Source organism: Podarcis tiliguerta (assembly GCF_965153285.1).
Source record: "Podarcis tiliguerta genome assembly, chromosome: 6".
Classification (NCBI taxonomy): domain Eukaryota; kingdom Metazoa; phylum Chordata; class Lepidosauria; order Squamata; family Lacertidae; genus Podarcis; species Podarcis tiliguerta.
In genome coordinates, this window is record NC_139539.1 from 29,975,368 (window position 1) to 29,995,730 (window position 20,363).

Consider the following 20,363-nt stretch of genomic DNA (forward strand, 5'->3'; position numbering starts at 1 on the left):
ATATATAAATTTGGTGAAAAGAAATAAAATAAACAACAGACACAGCAGCCATTTGAAATGCAACCACAAGGAGAGGGCTCCAAGAAGCAAGCCATTTAATATGCAGCAGCACATCGTAGCATAGTTCCAAAGACTGCCACATGTCACCAGCCATTTTTTATGTGCAATCGCATGCCTCTTCTCATCAACACTTCTACAATATGAAACAGCCTCCTTACGGTAAAAATTTAGCAACAATATGCCACCACTGCTTCCCCATGTGATTTAGAGTTCACCATCTTTACATTAAGATTCAGCTCATCACAACATAAGACCATTTGTTTAATTAAAAGCAATTCTTGGACACTGACAGTTTACAGTCCCAAAGAACTGCCCGAACCTTTTAAGCAAATTGCACTCTGTTTTTCTGGCCAACCCTCATTGACCACTTTCTACAGCATAATATTGAACGAGGCCGCTGATGCTGAACTCACAGCTTTTTCAAGAACCCTCCCAGTTTCTTTCCCCAAATGTATAGAGAGTTGTCATAAGAGAGTTGTCCATCATGCTGGACTCATGCATATGTATTCTGTCCAGTTCTATTAGTTGTGCAGGAACTTAGTACCAGTAGGAGCAAAATATTTTACTTCTCTACAAGCAACATACTGTAGCTGGAAGTTTGCATATTTCCCAAGAGAGACCATCTCACATAGCCCAGATGGAACATAGAGGAAATCTTCCAAAATGGCTCCAGAACGTGAGTGCAGAAGTCCTCCACATCTGGCCCAAGATCCCAGAACTGTTCTGCAGAACAAAGTGGCTTTCTCCCACTCCTCCAATCACCCTTTTGCATATGGATGTATATATGTAGTTTATCATAGGGAATTCTCAATCCATTCAATATGCTGGAAACGAACATGGCTAAAACAACACACTGCAGATCAAAATGTCCCTTCTTTTTAACTTCTGAGTTAAATATCCACCATTAAGAGACATAATTTTCACTTCATGAGTGCAATTCAGTTTTGCACAGTGTCGCATATGATCCATCTGGGCTTCCAGGTGATTTCCAAACTTCTATAGGCATACAACTTATACCTCCAATTTATATTCATTTATTTTATTCAATTTATGAGCAGCCTCATAAAAAGACATTTTCTGAGCAACATACACAGTAAAAGTAACACACTATGCAACTCAATAAAACCAGAAATCAATTTAAAAAACCAACTCAGCAATAGCACAACAATAAACATAAAAAATCTGGCACAGACACAAATCAAGTAGATGGTAAAAAAAATTTTGCACTAATCTTATGCTTTGGGACTACAGGTGGAGCAACAGCCATACATCTGTGCAGGCGGTTTCAGTCACTCTTGGCAACAACAGCTAACACAGGCAACACAGACTCACCAACCTCAATATAGGGAGCTCAGAAATGCTGGAAAAACCAGCTCTCTGTAAGAATATGGCACTTTGCCCACATTTTTAATCACCAAGATTTAGCAATAATAATAGATGTGAAATAACCTCAACTGCTCCAAGGCTGCCCATAAGAGGGTTTAGGGTTTTTCAGATACACAACAGTACATCATGCACTGCCCTGCCACAGTACACTAGCTTTCAAGGCATTTACTGCGATTTTGCATTTCTTTTAAATAAGCGGAACCAAGAACTCAACAACATCAACATTTTTGAAAATCAGTGTGCTTCTACGGACCAAGGACAAAACCATTTCTGTGAACTCTTACAAGTTCAGAACAGCTTCAACATCAGCCTGTTTTTCTTTCCCCCACCCCCATTGCTCTACCTACCATCTGCAGATGCTGTAAAATCCTTTGCTGATATAGTGGTAGCTCTGGTTGTGAACTTAATTCGTTCCGGAGGTCCATTCTTAACCTGAAACAGTTCTTAACCTGAGATACCACTTTAGCTAATGGGGCCTCCTGCTGCCGTCGCGCCGCCGGAGCACGATTTCTGTTCTCATCCTGAAGTAAAGTTCTTAACCCGAGGTACTACTTCCGGGTTAGTGGAGTCTGTAACCTGAAGTGTTTGTAACCCAAGGTGTTTGTAACCCGAGGTACCACTGCACTAATAAATGAATGGGAGTTGCAGAAGCACTTGGTTGCAATCTTGTGCAACTCCCATTCATTTCAAAATGGCTTAGACAAGCACATACACTGTGAATAAGCTCCCTGTGAATAAGGAAGGGATTCTCCCCAGGTGTGTTCTTGCAAATTGTGATCAGGCATAACCATTCATGTTAGCAGACTAACCAATGAGCTAGTGCATGAATATACAACTTCTCAATGCCACAAAAGATCAACACCAACTGCTTGATGTTACATCCATTCTCAATTACAGCACCCCACAGCAATACAATACTCAGCTAGCCCTGTGGCCTTTTAAAGAAGTTCTTCAGTAGGAAAGTTCCTTCACAAACACCATGTACATGCTTCTAGAAATTGAATTGGGCCTCCAATTTAATCAGCATATGAGACATCTATGCACCCAAGCTTATTACATTAGTCAGGCTGGCTTCTTACTCAATTTTAGTCTTGGCAGGTATCTTTGTGGATGAAATACAATTTATGTAATGAGATCTTGCAAGAACTAGAATTCTGAAGACAGCTAATTATGGAGAGAGAAAAAAAATATATGCCAAACACATACATTAAAAGTTGCAGGTTATGTTTCTACTTCAGAACAGATGAAATGTCATCCCAGAGCAAAACAATGGTATTATCTGTCTTGTGTCCTGTTGACACATGCAAAAAAAGGCCAAATCTTTAGAAGGCAGCTGTACTGCAGAAAACTATTTGGAAAGCAGTCCACGGCTGTTAGCAAAACTCTTTAGAAGATTTGGCAAAAGATGGGAGGGGCTAGGAAAAGGCGGAAAGAGTCAAATCAAGGTTTGCTAATGCAGTATCTGTAATATCCTGTGGCAAGGAAGTAGAACACTGTTTGGTCTTGCAGTTTGGGTGGCTGAGGAGGAAGCAGCAATAACCCAGCAGGAAAGCAAATAGGCATTCACAGGATAAGAAGTGTAACATCAGAAAATGTGCCTAGTCTCCATCCACCACTCCTTGTGTATTATTGATACCACAATGATGTCGGCACTATTCTAACACTACCAAAATTGTAAGACAGTGTAATAATGAAATGGAATCAGAAGGCAATAAAGTGTCCTATTTAGTTTCACCCATTCATAACTGGTTTCAAAGTTTGATGTTTTTCCTATGCACAGCTGTCACCTAAACAGACTGCCAACAGTAGTAGCAAGGAAAGTACACAACACTAATGTCAGGACACAAGTTGTACTAAATGTTACAGAAAAGCAGGGGAAATTTGCTAGATTTTTGGCAGTGGCCACACATTTAGGACATAATCTACTTTCCTCTCATGAGCCCTAGCGTCAGAAAGTGGTGGGTTTAAGACCCACGCATTGATCCAATGCTCCGATCTTACACAGTTGTTAGTTTCTATGGATCTTGAAGAACGGGACCTTGAAACTGTTCGTTTGTTTTCTTTAAAAATGCATTTATATTGCCTAGCAGGTGATAGTATTTTATAGTGGAGATCAACCAACAAACCTACACCTAAAAACATCCACATGCCAGACACCTCTATTGTTACACCTCATATAGACATTGTACATCCGATGCTCATAATGCATATCAACTCAAGCTAGAGGGAAAGACTCACTGTAACCTCAGTTAAAGCTATTGTTAGAGTTCAAAGCACAAACTTAAAAGGGTAACTAACACAAGCAGAGCTAGAATGCCGCTTTGCTTATATAATAAATAAATGCCATACACATCAGGAAACAGCACTTTCTTTTCAGGCTGAACCGAGACTTAATATACATCAGCAAAACAAAACAAGGAATACTGAAATTCAATTTTACACACTGTTCAAAGGATCAGATCAATATCAGGGCTCAACTAATGACCATTATTTGGCATGGATTATTGAAATGAAGCAAACACACGATTCCATGTAAAAGTTTTGCTTTTTATTCAGCATGATTTACAGCTCATTTAACTAACAAAATAACTTGGCTCATGGTTTACACCTCATGCTTGCAACTAATGGTTAGTCTGTAGAGAGCTAAACCACAAACCCAGGTTTAGACCACACACTGAGCCAAACTATGAGTTAGCATGGTGTAGCAAAAGACTGGGGAGGAGTGAAATGGCCACAAACTCCTCTCCAGGGGCATGTACACTCCTGTGCTTGCATCAAGCCATGGATTGGCTTAGTGTGGTGTGAAAAGCAGGCCGATATGAACTCTGGAAAATACTGAAGAAAACCCAACCTCTAATCTCATCATGACAGTAGGAGTGCTACAGCCCAAATTTCCAAGGCAACCTCAAAAATACATTGTGGAGTTTCCAGTTCGACAACATTTGCCCAACCTCACCTCTTGCACCATGTGGGATAGCAGCTTGGGGGATAGCAGCTTGGGATGGGCAATTTTGTATGTATAAGTGGCAGGAAGTGTAAGGGTTAATCGGCTTCTCCCCTCCCCTCACTCTACTACTTATTAGTTTTTCATGCTTTCATTTTATTTAAAAAAAACCAGGAATGCAAGGCTGTTCGCTGGTTTTTCACTTATCGTCTAGATTGAACCAAAGAACCATCTTCTCTGCAGTATCTTTCTGTGTTTGCAGGGCAAACAGCAACCCTTAAAAGGGAATCTGAAAAAGCGATAAGGTCTGCGTGTTGGTTTGGTGAACTGGAATGCACCAACCGCACGTACAAACACAGGAGTTGTGAACTTTCAAGTTTTGTGAAAGAATAGAATTTGCTCTCCAGATTTACGCTCCAACATAAATCCTTATCTTAGATGTCAGATTGCATCTCAAAAGCAGCCCTTTCTGGATTTCCCTCCAGATAAAGGCATTTTATCTCCTTACATACCAGAGAAAGAGAAACTCAGTCTAATTTATAAGCCACAGTGGCAAATGTTACTCCTTGCCCATATGCAACCGGAGTGGTTTCATGCTTTGGAAACTCCTTTATCATCACCAAGGCTTCAAACTCATATCTTTTCAACTTTATGAGTTAGAAGTAAAGGGAGACATTCTTTTTTAAAAAGAACAAGAATAGAAATATGCTCTGGTATATGCATTCCTGCGCACTTGTGACACGTGGCCCATAAGGATGTGTGGAGATAAAGGTCCAGACAGAGCCAGTTCCCCATCCCTGATACAGGAGGACAGGAATTGCTGCCATTGTCTTTGTTGTAATGGTAGGCAAAAATCTGGGACACAAAAGTGCAGTCCCCAAACAGAAACCAACACAATGAGAAGTAGATTTACAAAACATCAAATTGGAGAGACAAAAACAGAATATAGTAAACAAATCCCAGAGATGTGGCCATGTTAGTCTGTAGCAACAATTCCAGAGAATGGTCTGGAGCTAAGCAGATACAGTGGTACCTCGGGTTAAGTACTTAATTCGTTCCGGAGGTCCATTCTTAACCTGAAACTGTTCTTAACCTGAAGCACCACTTTAGCTAATGGGACCTCCTGCTGCTGACGCGCCACCGGAGCATGATTTCTGTTCTCATCCTGAAGCAAAGTTCTTAACCTGACGTACTATTTCTGGGTTAGCGGAGTCTGTAACCTGAAGCGTATGTAACCTGAAGCATATGTAACCCGAGGTACCACTGTACAGGTCTGGTCACTGCCTGGATGGGAGACCTCCTGGGAACCACATGATGGAAATTCCATAATGAAAGAAAGGTGTGGTATAAGAAAATTAAAAAATACTAATTTATTATTATTTACAAACAAGCGCTTTATGTATTGTGTTAAATAAAATGAATACATACTATAGCCCATGTTTTCATGGGACAAATGCCACTTAACATCTTGATGGGATAGAAACCTAGTATATTGATTTAAGACACAGGTGTTTAAATTGAATTTATTGATATGGGTTAATTCAGTACTGGAGTTTCACTCTGAAGTTTCTTTGCTCAAGAATGGGCATGGGTACCTTAAGGGCTCTCCTTATACAATGGCCATTAGCCAGACCACACAGCTCACTAGCCCTGCTTGAGTGCTATTGCCTGGCCAAAATGTGTCCTTGAATTGTGTTGATGCCTGCCTGGATGGAGAGAGCCATATGCACCTGTGTGCATAGAAAGTTCTGGCTTTTTCATGGATGGAATGCCATCTACTTAAGAGCAGAATCTCTCCACCTGCTTTTTGCCTCTGGCCTGATCCTCACTGGCATGTGGCCTCTGGGAGGTTTCCCCTATGGAACAGGTTACTATTTCATTCATTTCCTCTTGGAAGCAATAAGAAGTTAAAGAAAGATGCTTGATTTCTAACCAGACCAAACAATTAAAAAAAAAAACAACTGCTGGCAATAACTTCCCTTTACCTGCACCAAAGTCCAACAGTGCTTTGCTTCACAGGACTCCTGCATAATTAATGCCAGTGACTGCTTTATGAGGAGAAACCATCAGGGCAGCTTATAGGATTTCATGTTCCTTTCCCTTAATTCTTTGCTCTTATAGAATCATAGAATTCTAGTCATCTAGTCCAACCCCCAACAATGTAGAATCTTCTATCCAATGTGTAGCTTGAACCCACGACCGTGAGATTAAGAGCCTAACGTAACAGCCTGACCATATATCAATATTGACAGTTACCAGGTAAGCATTAACCAGTATGCCTATTTCATTCATGATCTGAAACCATCTCGAAGCTGACTTCAGATCCTGGGTTAAGTGGGACTCTTGGTTAACAGTTAACATTGCTGCTGACAGAACAGTCAACTGCAGTTAGGCCCAGGAGCCCAAATTTGAACTCTAGGGAGAGGGTGGGGAATAGAGAAGGGTGCAATCCTGCAGTCTGATCTAGATCTGTATGCTATTTATTACATTGCCCCTCCAAGAGCATCAAACAGTATGCATCTGTCTCACATTTTCACAGCATCTGCAATGGCCCACAGTGAGCAGAATGTCAAGAATATTAACACTGGCAGTAGATCTCAGCAAAATGCCTCAAAAGGAAGTTACACCATTAAGTTCAGGCACAAGTTCACAATGTAACACAGGGTGGTGCAGAATCTCTTACAAAAATGCAAAGGAAACTCCTCCTAGAGATTCACTAAGGTGGCACAACAGGATCAGAAGGGACACCAGAGCAATTCTCTGCAGCCTACAACCAAGTACAGCAACATACACGCAATATAAGCTCACAAATGAATGCCTGACAGTAACACTGGAACAGCTACGAAATCCAGATTCTGAAACTTCACCTGATTCCTTAACGAAATATGTATTTTTGCAGCCTGTTTATAGCCCTCACCTTGATCCTAGGATAGTCAGAAAACAATGTGACCAAACCAAAGGCACACCACCACTTGAACCATGAAGCATATTCAGAAGATAAAGGCCTGCATCCAAAGCACTAATATTACGACAGCTGCAAGCCCAGTACACTTGCTTAGGAGTACCTCCCAGGAAGATCAGTGCGCGTTTCTTCCTAGTAACATAGATAGGAAATGTGGGGTGAATTCTGACTTTTCCGTTGGCCTGTAAAGGGTGTAACAGCTAATTAAAGAAATAAGGAACTAGAACTGTCTCAGAAAGGAAACAAATTGCATTAGTGTCCCTTGGCACAGGAACAGACTGAGCACTATTACGCAAAGGGGAAAAAATGATATCACATTTATGAGTCTCCTTGAAAAAGGCAAAAAGCGGAGAGGTATCGTGAATGCTAATGAAGTTTGGTGTACTTCCTGGATGAGGGCAGCAAATACTTCCTGCATCAAATGCCCCATCTCACTTTAGAATTTCTGCACTTCAATCAAGCATCTAAACTTCACAATGTCAGGCTCTGTTCATGGGTGGGAGAGAGCTAGTATTTTAAAAGCACCATGGTATAACTCCCAAATGCAACAAGTCAACTAGAGGGCAACAAGCTGGCAAAGGCTGTACCAAAGATATTTTTTTTAAACTAAACCTAAAATTTAGCCTTTTAAAATTGTGTGCCTTGTTGACTTTTTTCCAGTCACGCTCACACTAATGCAGGGATGTGGAAACTGTGGACTTCCAGATGTTAGGGGACTACAGCTCCCATAATGCTTGATCCCCGACCATGCTGGCTGGGGCTGATGGGAGTTGGAGTCCAAAAGGATCTGGAGGGTTTCAGGTTCACCAACACTGCTCTAATGACACAATCCTCATTCTCTTGTCATTTATGTCTCCTGTCTCTATACTCGGCTGCCAACACACAATGATACCACAGAATTGTTCTTAATTCTATATTTACAAGAGTGTTTCCTTGATTGAAATAAGAATGTTACCAGTAAAAAGCTATTTTGTCCCCAAGTTTATTCTCGTAGACATTTCTGTCCAATAGATTGTAGCAAATGTTGGTTGTAGCCCCTTTCATCCATTCAATAAAGATTTTCCCTTTTGTGACATCAAAGTTGTACTGCAGAAATGGTCCAGTATGTTGGCTCCTCCAGTAAAATTCTTTGGCAATGTCTCCCCAAAATTCTGCAAGATAAAAAAGATAAGTTTGAATGTGGTGTTTTATTTATTTAAGACCATTCTATATGATTTAAGGTACCAACACAAGCACGCACGTAGCGAAGAGTGGGCAAGGAGGGGCAGCTGCTCCCCTAAATCATTAAAAATCAATAAAATACATAGCAAACTAAGGTTCTTCCCCCTGCAACAAAAGGCCTGCCTGCTCCCCTAACAAAAATCCTGGCTACGCCCATGAACACAACCCCACTGAAAATAAGTGGAACTTATTTCTGATTAATATGTGTAGGATTGTGCTACTCTGGCAACTCTCTTGCAGAATTTAATAATGCCATCCTCAGCATCTGGGGTTCATTCACTTGCCCATCTTCCAAAGTGATACAGGCCATCATCTGCCACCAATCCCCTGTCACATTCTGCATGACAAGCAGCACAGTCTCCATGCAAAAAAACAAACAAACAAACAAAAACACCCTGGCACCAGAAATACAGGAAAGTCAGGAGAAGGTACATTTCACCCTCTCAGGACACTCTGCAAGAGACTAAAGCAAAGAAACTTCAAAAGAAAACTGCTAGTGAGACTGCTAGATTACAATATATCAAGAGATTCAATGCCATCACTTTGCATTACCTGTAACTAAGGAGAGCACTTTTAGCATCTGGGAAAACAGACTGTAGTCCATACAAAATTATGCAAGAATAAACTGGTTAGTCTTTAAGGTGCCACAAGACTCTTGGTTTTAATGCAAAAGATGAACACAGCTACTTCTTCTCTGGAAATTGTTACTAGAAAACGCTATTACTTAATCTATGTTGACACACACACGCTTTAGACAAGACTTCTTCTGTTTTCATGCAGAAATACTGTACTTGAGACATCCCCACACTCCAAAGGGCTAGCCTGTGTTAGTTTGTTACAAGAAAAACCTCCCAACCTTTGGGTGCCTTACGGGGTGGGGGAGAAGCATGTTTTAGTTGACAAAAACTTATTTCATAAATAGTAAATCTGTTAGCCTTTAAAGCTGATACAAGGCTGGAAATTTCAAATACAAAAAAAATCAAGAGCGTTTGTGACCGAAAATAATGTCCAATAAAATCCTGATTAAATAAAGTGTCTTTCACAGTCACTAGAAACACACCCCAACACTGTCTGTGTCAGCTTGAGAAATATACACAAAATTTACACAAGAGCAGCATTGATACATTAGATTGTATCTTGGCACAGTATACCACAACTTCTGTACTAATGTCACAAAGGGCCACTGATACTTCCTCATGCTGAAGGTTAGAGAAATGTCACATATGGAAATCTGCCAAACACTACTTCTTTGAATATACCTGGGTGCTTGAGGCATAAACAGACAGACAGCACTTTAACCCAGTAAATTTTAGATAAATGGGGGTGCATCCAGGAATGCTTGTCCATACTATCTTAGAAGCTGCCTTATACAAAGTCAAGACATTAATCTGTCCAGAACAGTATTTCCTATACTGATTGGCAGTTGATCTCCAGGGTTTCAGGTGGGATGTCTTTCCCAGTCAGGGATTGAACCTAGGACATACTGCATGCAAACCAGATGCTGTACCACTGAGCTAAGACACTTCCCATAGTCCGTCAGCCCCTATTTGCCTTTTTAAAGTACACTGCTGTAACCATGCAGCTGAGCACATCTGAAGTTGTGACTTCTTTAACAAAAGCATAATTATTGTATCTGCATAAAACAATGAAAAGGCAGTAGCCATCTAGGTAGACCACTTCCAGCAAGAGCCTCCTAGGAATTATAATTACTCCAAACTGTACAAACATAAATTGCACCCATCATTTTTACTGCTCACCACTGATTCACCTGTTCTCCACTAAATCAGCACTACAATACTGTATTTCATATTGCTATAAAACTTCAGTACTCCCTAAACACTAGCAACTTTATACCCACAGAACTCAAAGGGATAGAAAGAATTTCTCTCTCTCTCTCTCTCTCTCTCTCCAGTGTTAGAAGTCTTGTAATAAGCATTCAAATAAGAGGCTTGGGATAATGATGCAAGGTCAGAATGCAGCATCATTTACAGTGGTACCTCGCAAGACGAATGCCTCGCAAAGCGAAAAACTCGCAAGACGAAAGAGTTTTTTGTTTTTTGAGTTGCTTCACAAGACGAATTTCCCTATGGGCTTGCTTCACAAGACGAAAACGTCTTGCGCCTTTTTCTTAAAACCGTCAATGCATTTCTATGGGAAACCGTCGATGCATATCCATGCTTCGCAAGATGAAAAATTCACAAGACGAAAAAACTCGCAGAACGAATTAATTTCGTCTTGCGAGGCACCACTGTATTATCCAAATTGTTGTCAGCTACACAACTTGCCCAATCTGACCAGGCATTTTCACATGTATGCATCCTGTTGAACTAGTCCAAAAGCTCCAATAGGAAGCAAAAGTGCCATACTGGCTAGAACTGACCCTAACAAGCATGCATTTGTATCTATGAGAACACAGATGCGTTTCTGTGGTCTGATTCACAATTTCAGCAATCCTTCACTTTGGTACTGCCAGATTGCCAAATGCTAAATGCAAAGGGCCACAGCTCAGTGGTAAGGCATACAATTCACACATGAAAGGCCTCAGGTTCAGTCCCTGGCATCTCCAGGTAGGGCTGGAAGAGTTCTGGAGAGCAGCTGCCAGTCAGTGTAGACAATAGCGAGCTAGATGGATCAATGGACAATTCTGGTTGTGCAACCGGGCTGGGGAGTGGACTTTTTGCAGTAAGGAAAGTGATGGGGAAATGCACTGAAAAGTGTGAAATAATAACTGCTTGGCACAATGTCAGATAACCTTCCAGCAAACAAATCATAATGAATTTTCAGTTGCATAACTTCCCCACAAACTTTATGCAAAAAACCCCAAGATGAATCCTCAGTAAACAGGCTGCCTAAACCAAACCTCAGTTGGCAGTGAAGAAGGGAAGTACTGCTGAAGTTATTGCTATACAACACAATCTACCCAGATGACATGGTGATGCTATCATTTTCCCAAGGATTTTTCCTCTACAAATAAAACTCGAATGTTATTTGCCCAACTACTACCACAGTTCTGGAATCCAAAGGCAAACCAGTCCCTATACAACACTAGGAGAGTGCCATATATCCCATGCAACCCTCTTGGAAGCCCCCGAACCATCACAATATGATTCAGGTCAGGTCTTGTTGCTAGCTAACACAGCCCAGGAATTTGCACAACATGGACCCAGGCCTCACAAATCTCTCTCTCTCTCTCTCTCTCTCTCTCACACACACACAGAGAGAGAGAGAGCGCGCAGAATTGCAAGATTACCACCTTCTTCCACTAAACACAGAGGGCTTAACTTGTGTACCATCTAGCCAATGATCATATTTGGGGGGAAATTTGCCCAGGTGTTGTGCATTTAGCACATATCCCTGACTGAATTATCAAGCAATGTTAGCTCAGCGCCGCACATTTCCACAAGGGAAAAGTCTGCTGAGCTTGGCATGCTTGCAAAAGCAGTAGCAAAGCTCTAGGAATTTACAAGGAAAACTCATGTACACAGTTGGGCATCACCCAAACTGCTAATACAGTACTGTCTTCCAAGTAACACAGTTTCTTTCTTACAACACAGGACCCCTGGCCTCCCAAGTATTGAGCTTAGACGCATCCCTTGCTTCAGTCTCCAACAGAAGTTCAACAGCAGAGGAGGACTCTGCCTTGTATCTTTGCGGAAACTCTAACTAGCATGACGCTAATGCTTGCGAGCCTTAGCATGCAACAGCCTTGACTTGAGGCTGGGGTGCCCACGAAGGCTGCCTCACCGCGTGCACATTCGCGCGGGGGGGACGGACCACCCGGGCAAAGTAAGACGAGCAGGGAGATGCGTCGGTTGCCGCCACACCTGTTACTACCCGAAGGCTCCCGAATGGAGCACAGCAACCTGAGCAGCCCGTCCAGAGGGTACCACCCACCGGGGCAAGCAAGGGCACAAGGCCCCGAGGGACTCCTCTAAAAGCTGCGGGCGCATATCAACAAGGAGCTGGCGCCGAGTCGGAAAGGGCGTGGAGGAGAGAGAGCCATGCAAGCCCACGAGGAAGGCGAAGATGTGGACCCGGACCAAGTCGCCCTTGGGAAACTTCGCACACGGCGGCGGCCGCTCTCCCCCTGCCAAGCCGCCGCCGCCTCCTCCCCGCCCTTGGCACGGCGGCCGGCGAGCGGCACGGGCCTGGAGGCTGGCTTTGAAGCTTGCCCGGGAACCTCGCGCCGCGCCGGGGCCTGGCCCCTCGCTCACCCTGCGGCTCCTCCACCGAGCGGCTGTAAAGCTCCCGGTACTTTTCCAAGGAAGGCACATGCGCCTCCCGAGCCAGGTCCGGGGGCGCCCGGTACACCCCGGCGGCGGCGCACTTCTCGTCGGGCAACACCATCTCGTCGGGCTCCAGCCGAGAGACGCAGCGAGACGGCGCTGAAGCGGCGGGCGGCCAGCGAGTGAGCAGGCGGCGGGCGCCTCGACTAGGAAACACCGCTGTGGCACCGCCTCCTCCAGCCTCAGGAGGAAGAGGAGGAGGAGCCGGGGAGGCGCCGGCGGGAAAGGGAGGGAGCCGCGCCAAGCTCCGCCCAGGCCTGGAGCCGCCGCCGCCGCTGCTGCTGGGAGGCCCGCCTTGGCCGCAGGCCGCAGCTAGCGCCTGCTCCTTTGCATCAAACAGAGGTGAGGCAAAGCTGGGCTCTAACCTCCACCCAGGTCACTGCCCGACCTTGAGCCAAGTATTCCAGTTATGGCCTAGCCTAGTTTTAAGGATGAAATGAGAGGAAGTAGAACCACGAGGCAGTGTCTCTGGACACACGTGACAGCCACAGGTAGGTCCTGGTGGAACTTAGAATTTGGACAGGATTGGGCTGAACGTTCTCTTCTGCAGGTCCTTAAAAGCGTGCTCGACCATAAAGAGAACAACTTTGAAACATGAGATACTCCTCCTGCCCTCCAAAGCATCTTCAAATGCCCAAAGACCAAATTAGAGGTAGCTTGGGAGTTATGTGGATAGGATCTTATTTTAAAAAGTAGTTTCAAAGGGAGCAATTCTAATTGTTAGGAAAGCGGGTTACCCCTTCCTATATGCTATTTTTCTAATTGACCCCTCCTCACAAGCTGCAACATACAGCTGCCACCCCATGCACAAAACCGCCTTTGATACAATGACAACAAATTTTGTTGTCAAAGCTTCAAAGCTTTCAAACTTTAGGCTGCAGCCTAAAAGTAAGTCTCGCTGAATTGAAAGGGGCTATCATCTGAATAATTATGTATAGGACAACATTGTTTTAGCGTAAATCCATTTAATCAGATTTATGAAGTGAAGTCTTCAGTTGGCAGGTATATATGCATATGGGTGCAAAGAAAAATACAGCGGTACCTCGGGTTAGGTACTTAAATCGTTATGGAGGTCTGTTCTTAACCTGAAACTGTTCTTAACCTAAAGCACCACTTTAGCTAATGGGGCCTTCTGCTGCTGCCGTGCCACCGGAGCACGATTTCTGTTCTCATCCTGAAGCAAAGTTCTTAACCCGAGGTACTATTTCTGGGTTAGCGGAGTCTGTAACCTGAAGCATATGTAACCTGAAGCGTATGTAACCTGAGGTACCACTGTATGTAGTTTTAAAGATGTCGCAAGATTCTCTTGTTTTTACTGCAACACCTGAGTTGGTTCACACATCGCTTGCCAAACTGTAGCTTAGCACAAGCATGCAAGTATGAGGGTTTCTGGAGAGCAGATGGCCACTGGGCTCCTCCCCTGGTCCTGCTATTTCTGCACTACTGCAAGCTAAGCATGGCTTGCCTTAGCACGTGACGTTGTCCAAATCCAGGTTTATGGTTGGTCTCCTCCAGCAAGGAGGATGGCACATTAAGCCAAACCATGACTTAGCTAACAGCAGCACAGCAGCAGCCAGACTAGAGAAGGAGCAGAGCAGACAGGATCTCTTCCTCTCCAAGAGCCTTCAGGTTCATGCATTTGCGCTAAACTGTAGTTTAGCACTGCCAGGACTCTTAGCATAGAGTAGCTGGAGGATAGGTGCTCAGAGGCCAGAGAAAGAACTGTGCGTGGAGGGGGTCTCCCATTTGCCGTTCTTTAGGCTTCCTGAGAAATTATCCTAATCAAATGTACTGTGGCCTGGAGCTGTGTGTGTGTGTGTGTGTGTGTGTGTGTGTGTGGACAGCAGCAGAGTGAGACACAGACTAAGGAAGTTCCATCAACCTTGGTGCCTTAACCCGAGGTACCACTGTAATGGTTTTATTGTGCATTTCTGTAACATTTGTTGTTTTAGTTTTCTGTACACCCCACTTAAGTAAAATTTTGTATATTAATCGGTCTACAAACAGTCAAAGTATATAAAGTGCTGCTGAGCCTCTCCTGCTGTTTCTGCCATGGGAACATTGCTAAATCATGAAAAAACACAGCAAATAACCCTTTCAACATTGAATTTACTGCCTAGCCAACAGAGAGACATTTAAGGTTCATAGCACAAAACTAATGTAAAGAAATGGATTAAAAATAAATAAATGTAGCCTCACATTTAAAATGGAAAACACAACAGCCTTACCATCAGGCGGAGTTCACTGATGAGGCAAGCACGTCAAGCAGCATCAGCCTCCAGCCATTCCTTTCAGTAGGAAGATAGAGCTGTGTTTGGGGAGTACTGCACTCCCTAAACTAGCCTTCAGGTGTCTTAGAGGATGCTATCCTGTTGCCAGTGTTGGAGTAAGATTTGGCTGCCAGCTGGGATGGAGAGAAGCATTACAGGGCTTTTGGCAATAAGGAAAGTGACAGGAATATGTAGTGCGGGATAACACTTGCTTTGACACAAGTCTAGCCTCCCCACAAACAAATTGGAGTGAATGCTCATTAAATGGCCAACACCATCTAAACTCCCTCCAAACAAATCGGAAAGAATGCTCAATGAACAGGGTGTCTGGCAGCACCCTCTGTTCAACATTTCAATGAGGCTGGACCCAGGAATTCACATTTGGCACACTGTGCCTGAGAAAAGTTCATTCTCTCCAGAACTATGACTCAGCAATGGCGTGATTCACATACAGGACGCAATTCAAAATCATACCACCTTTCTTTCACAATGGAGAGCCTGCCACCAGCTTCCTAGCAGTCAAGGCCAGGTTAATGCTGGACAGTAGTAACCTGGAAGTTAGGAAAGTTCATTGACATCTTCTTAGCAGTGCTGCATAGCAGAGTGCTATACTAGGAGGTCTTAAACTGTGATCCACAGACCGCCAGTGGTCTGTGAGCCTCATTCAGCTGGTCTACAGTATGTCTGTGTATTTGTGGTTGAAGATTGGAGATGGTGCATCCATTGCATTAAAATATTCATGTTGATTTTGAATTGTATTTGACTTGCTTCTTATATTTCTTATCCTGTATTGCAATTTGAATTCCATGGAACACAATGAAATACAATAAAAGAAGTATCCAGCACAGAACATAACAATTGCTATGAAAAGGCAGAACAATAGTTAAGGGGTCCGCCAAGTCCCTCAGTAAATTTCAAGTCGTATGTGGTAGCAACAGTGGGGAGTTTGAGGAACACGGACCTATACTTTGGCATGGTGTGATCCCCTCCTTGTCTTCTTGAACTACAAGAGCGCCAGCTGCCAGCCTCCAACTTTCAGTTTCCAGAGGAATTGTCTGTTCATCTTTCAAAGTGATATACGTCACCTGTGCCCTTCTGCTTTCTGCACAGACAAGCAGGTTGGGCACCTGTAGTGTGGTGAACAGAAAAAAAACAAGCCACTGACTGAGCCCACCAGGATCTTTGCACATTCCCCTCCAAATTCTGTCCTGAAGCCAGCTCACATCTGGATATGGGAAAGGGCTCCTTCTCTACCCACTCTAATGTGACAAAGAAACAACCCATATGGCAATGCCAAAGCCTTTATTGAACAGCATCTGGAATAGATGAGATCATAAAAAAGCAAAGGCATGGGTAGGATTGCCAAGTCGTCTCTTGGACATTGATTTGACAGGCAGCAGAAGAGTAGTTGCCGTGTCCCTCAAGTCACCAGCAGCAGGTTAGGAACACTTTTCACAGTATAGCTGACTGACATGGAGCATACAAGGGTACAGAGCTTGCCTGGAGCAAGCAGGTCAACAGCAGCAGCAGGGAGCTTAGGGCAAATGCACACCATACATTTAAAGCACATCCAAGCACATGACTTCCACCAAAGGATCCGGGAACTGTAGTCTGTTAAGGGTGTCAGGAATCATAGCTCTTTGGAGGAACTGTAGTTCCCAGTATTCTTTGGAGGAAGTCATGTGCTTTAAGTATGCATTGCATGTGCTTTAAATGTATGGTGTGGAACTGCCCATTCTCACCGTTGCTGGTCAGAGTTTCTTGGGGAGAGGGATTGATAGTTAAACCACTCTGAACTGTAGCTCTGTGAGAGAAATAAGGGTCTCCCGACAGCTCTCAGCAGCATTAATAAACTATACAGTTACCAGGATTATTTGTAGGAAGCCTCCTTGACTCTTTACAGTGGCATGATAGTCTTTTGAATGTATAGTACAGACGGGTCCCTTCTTGAGGTGTTGAGTGACATCACATTCTAAGCTCTGCTGTCATAGAAGGAAGTGGGCACAGTTAAAAAATAAAATAAAATCCCCTCCCACTGACTTCCATGGGAAGGAAATTACATACACCAGCTCTTTACGTGTTGCAAAGTTGTGCAGTCAGTGTGAATGTGTTGTTGCAATGAAGGATGTGACATAACTACATTATGCCCATGACGCACTCACATCCCCACCCGGGTTATGCTTGCTCTGTTGCTGTTACTTCACCAGTAGAATATGCCAACAAGAGGGCTTTTTGTTGTTGCTGCTGGAATACCACGAGAGTTCCATTGGCATATTATTATTATTATTATTATTAGTAGTAGTAGTAGTAGTAGTACCCTTCCCATCTGACTGGATTGCCCCAGCCACTCTGGGCGCTTCTAGCATATATAAAAACATAGTAAAGCATTAAACCTTAAAAAGCTTTCCTATACAGGGCTGCCTTCTGCCAGCAGTGTCATTCTACTGGCATAGCTCTGTCTCTACCAGCAGAGTAGCACTTATGCTACTTCCCTAAGGCAGGTCAGCCCACATTAACTGCAGCATAACATTGTGCCTTTACACCATAAACCTAAAACCATTATGTGGCAGTACATTCCACTTAAATAAATGGGTCCTCTTCCAAAGTAAATATATTTAGGCTCAGAGTGCCATTCTCTTTTTAGCAGATGAGAAGCCTTTGCCTGGAGATAACCTTACTATGTTCAGCCAAACACCTTGGCTAAAATAAGCCTTGCCTAATATCACACTACATTTTGTAATAAGCTGGCTGCAATTTATTAACAGGGAAATAACTTGTCCTGGGATTACACTTACATGTTTTTTTCTTGTTTGTTTCATATTTTTCTTCCAGGAGTTAAGACAATTTAATCTAGAAAAGAGATTTCTGTCTGGTCTGATGTTTTTAGCTCTTTTTTTCTTGTTGCTGCTGCTGCTGCTGGCTGTGCACTGTTTATTGCAGCTGTAAGCTACAATAGCATGGATCATGAATTGTCTTCATAATTTTTGGCATATAATTTGTGAGAATTGCAGAATATACAAGTCACTGGGTCACCCCTTCCTGTTAACTCCTTCCTTTGCCTGTCAATTGTGATGCTGCAGATTCCCAAAGTTTAATTCACTGTGCACTTTACAAATCAACATATGCCAAGAGAGAGAGGACCCTGCCATGATTGATTTATTTTTTTAGGCAGGGTAGTTGCACCATCTACTCTCCATCATTTGCCAGCAAATCCAATGACCACATACACTCTTTGATCCTATCCTAAGACAAAGACAGTTGCTGCAGCTCTCAACAGACATCTTCCCAACAGGCCACCAGGATGGGCAAAGTCAGATTCCCTGATAAACTTTGACATATCAACACACTGTAGATCATCTGCCACCTGCTGGAGCAATTAGATCTCAGCATGTAAAGGTAGAGGATTCGCATAATCATCTACTGAATTTCTCACCCTTCATCATAAGGTCCCAGGGCAGGTTACAACAAATACAAGTACAGTGGTCCCTCAGGTTAAGTACTTAATTCGTTCCGGAGGTCTGTACTTAACCTGAAAGTGTTCTTAACCTGAAGCACCACTTTAGCTAATGGGGCCTCCTGCTGCCGCCACGCCACCGGAGCCCTATTTCTGTTCTTATCCTGAAGCAAAGTTCTTAACCTGAAGCACTATTTCTGGGTTAGCAGAGTCTGTAACCTGAAGCGTATGTAACCTGACGCGTATGTAACCTGAGGTACCACTGTATTAAAATTAGTTAGAAGAACGATCAGAAGAATAAGCTAAGTCCCAAAATATGTTTATTTCAAGTGCCAAAGGTCAGGGCGAAAAGGTATGTCCTCTACATGTGGCAGAAGCTGTACCATGTTGATGCTAGACAGATGTCTACAGGGAGGGAATTCCACAATTTAGGGGCTGCCACAGAGAAAGCCCTCTCTTTGGACACCATTCCCCACACTTCAGAGGGTGAAGGAACTCTCAAGAAAACTCATTGTGCTAATCTTAACACCCAAGAGTGTTAGGAGAAACAGAGGAGGTCTTCGAAGCCCAAGCAGTGTGATGTTATGATTTACATTCATTACTCTCTTTCTTCATAAAAATGACCTAAAACAACTTACAAGCACAACAACAATTTAAAAATGCTCCCTTACTTTGATCCTGTATATTCAAGTTCCTTTCTAACTGTGTGGTGTGTAAGCACATGCCAAGAATAAATTTTGGTAGTGGATGCTGAGAGTATGAGATAGGGAAATTTCCATCACAAACATTTCAGCCAGACTCTCCCACTCATCACCACCTCAGCCCAAATTAGCTGCATGTTCGCTCAACATTCAAGCAGCAGCCCTACACGATTTGTCAGGTGTAGGTGTAGATTCAGCCAAGTCAACTTGACATAGGATTTGTACACAGTGCTATACCTTCAAAGCACATTTGAAGCTCATTCTTTACCTCAATGATTTCTGGGCACTGTAGTTCACCTCTTACAATTGCCAGCAACCCTTTAACAAACTACAGTGCCCAGAATTCTTTGAGGTAAAGCATGAGCTTCGAATGTGCTTTAAAAGGTGTGTGTACACAGTCCTAGTCATGGGTTCTCCTCATAAGCTTGCTCACACATTCACTGAGTGTGGGGAGGCACTATTGACAGTGCCCTAAGTGAGATGGTCTGTAACCATGGCAATGTGTATTCCGCAGCTCACAGATCTGGCATGCAGATTTGACTTCCTGAAAATTGTACGTACATTTATTTCTGCAGCCTGCTGTCAGAGGAATCGTTTATCATACATTTTCTGTATGGGTAGCAGTTTGTTTTTCTAAAGACATTATTTTGGAGTTAGACATTGTTGCGGCTTGTCTCTAAAATAACTTCTGAACGCGGAAATTTATGTAGCAAGCACATTTGGGTTTCTTTGGTACAACACGAGCATTTATTAAGAGCAAATAGTGTTTGTGATGAGGGCGTTTAAATGCTGAAGGAGTTCTTATCAGATTTGTCCACCCTTTTTATATTCCCAACTCTTATACAGACTCTTTGCAAGAGTTTTGGAATGTTTCTGTGTTTTGAAAGCCAAGCTTTATTGGTCTGTGAGGACTAGAAAGAAATGTACTTGGAGCTTCTTAGAAGAAAGTTCGCAAGGAATGAGCAAAATTACATAATAACTACTGAAATTAGCAACACTTTGTAAGACTGTTGCATGAAAATATTTCTTCAGTTATATTACAGTGAGGTAGACTTGTCTAGCAGGCAGCGCTACCCAGT

At 43.2% G+C, this 20,363-nt stretch overlaps 1 protein-coding gene and 1 long non-coding RNA gene across 3 annotated transcripts in view; one reads left to right on the forward strand and one right to left on the reverse strand.

Annotated features, from left to right (window-relative positions):
* Positions 1–13,198, reverse strand: part of ACSS2 (acyl-CoA synthetase short chain family member 2) — a 59,239-nt gene extending 46,041 nt beyond the window's left edge. Inside the window, exons 1-2 of one of the 2 annotated variants that reach the window (XM_083444000.1) lie at positions 12,788–13,198; positions 8,308–8,503 (exon numbers count right to left, since the gene is read on the reverse strand). In XM_083444000.1, the coding sequence (XP_083300126.1) occupies positions 8,308–8,503; positions 12,788–12,920 (329 nt within the window). In that variant the 5' untranslated portion in view covers positions 12,921–13,198. The remainder of the gene's footprint in view (positions 1–8,307; positions 8,504–12,787) is intronic. The other variant, XM_083443999.1, reaches the window with a different exon arrangement.
* A 662-nt stretch (positions 13,199–13,860) lies between these two features.
* On the forward strand, positions 13,861–15,882 carry LOC310679241. The gene is made up of 2 exons (XR_014512176.1): positions 13,861–13,897; positions 14,142–15,882. It is a non-coding gene; the product is annotated as an uncharacterized lncRNA (long non-coding RNA).
* Positions 15,883–20,363: the final 4,481 nt, after the last annotated feature.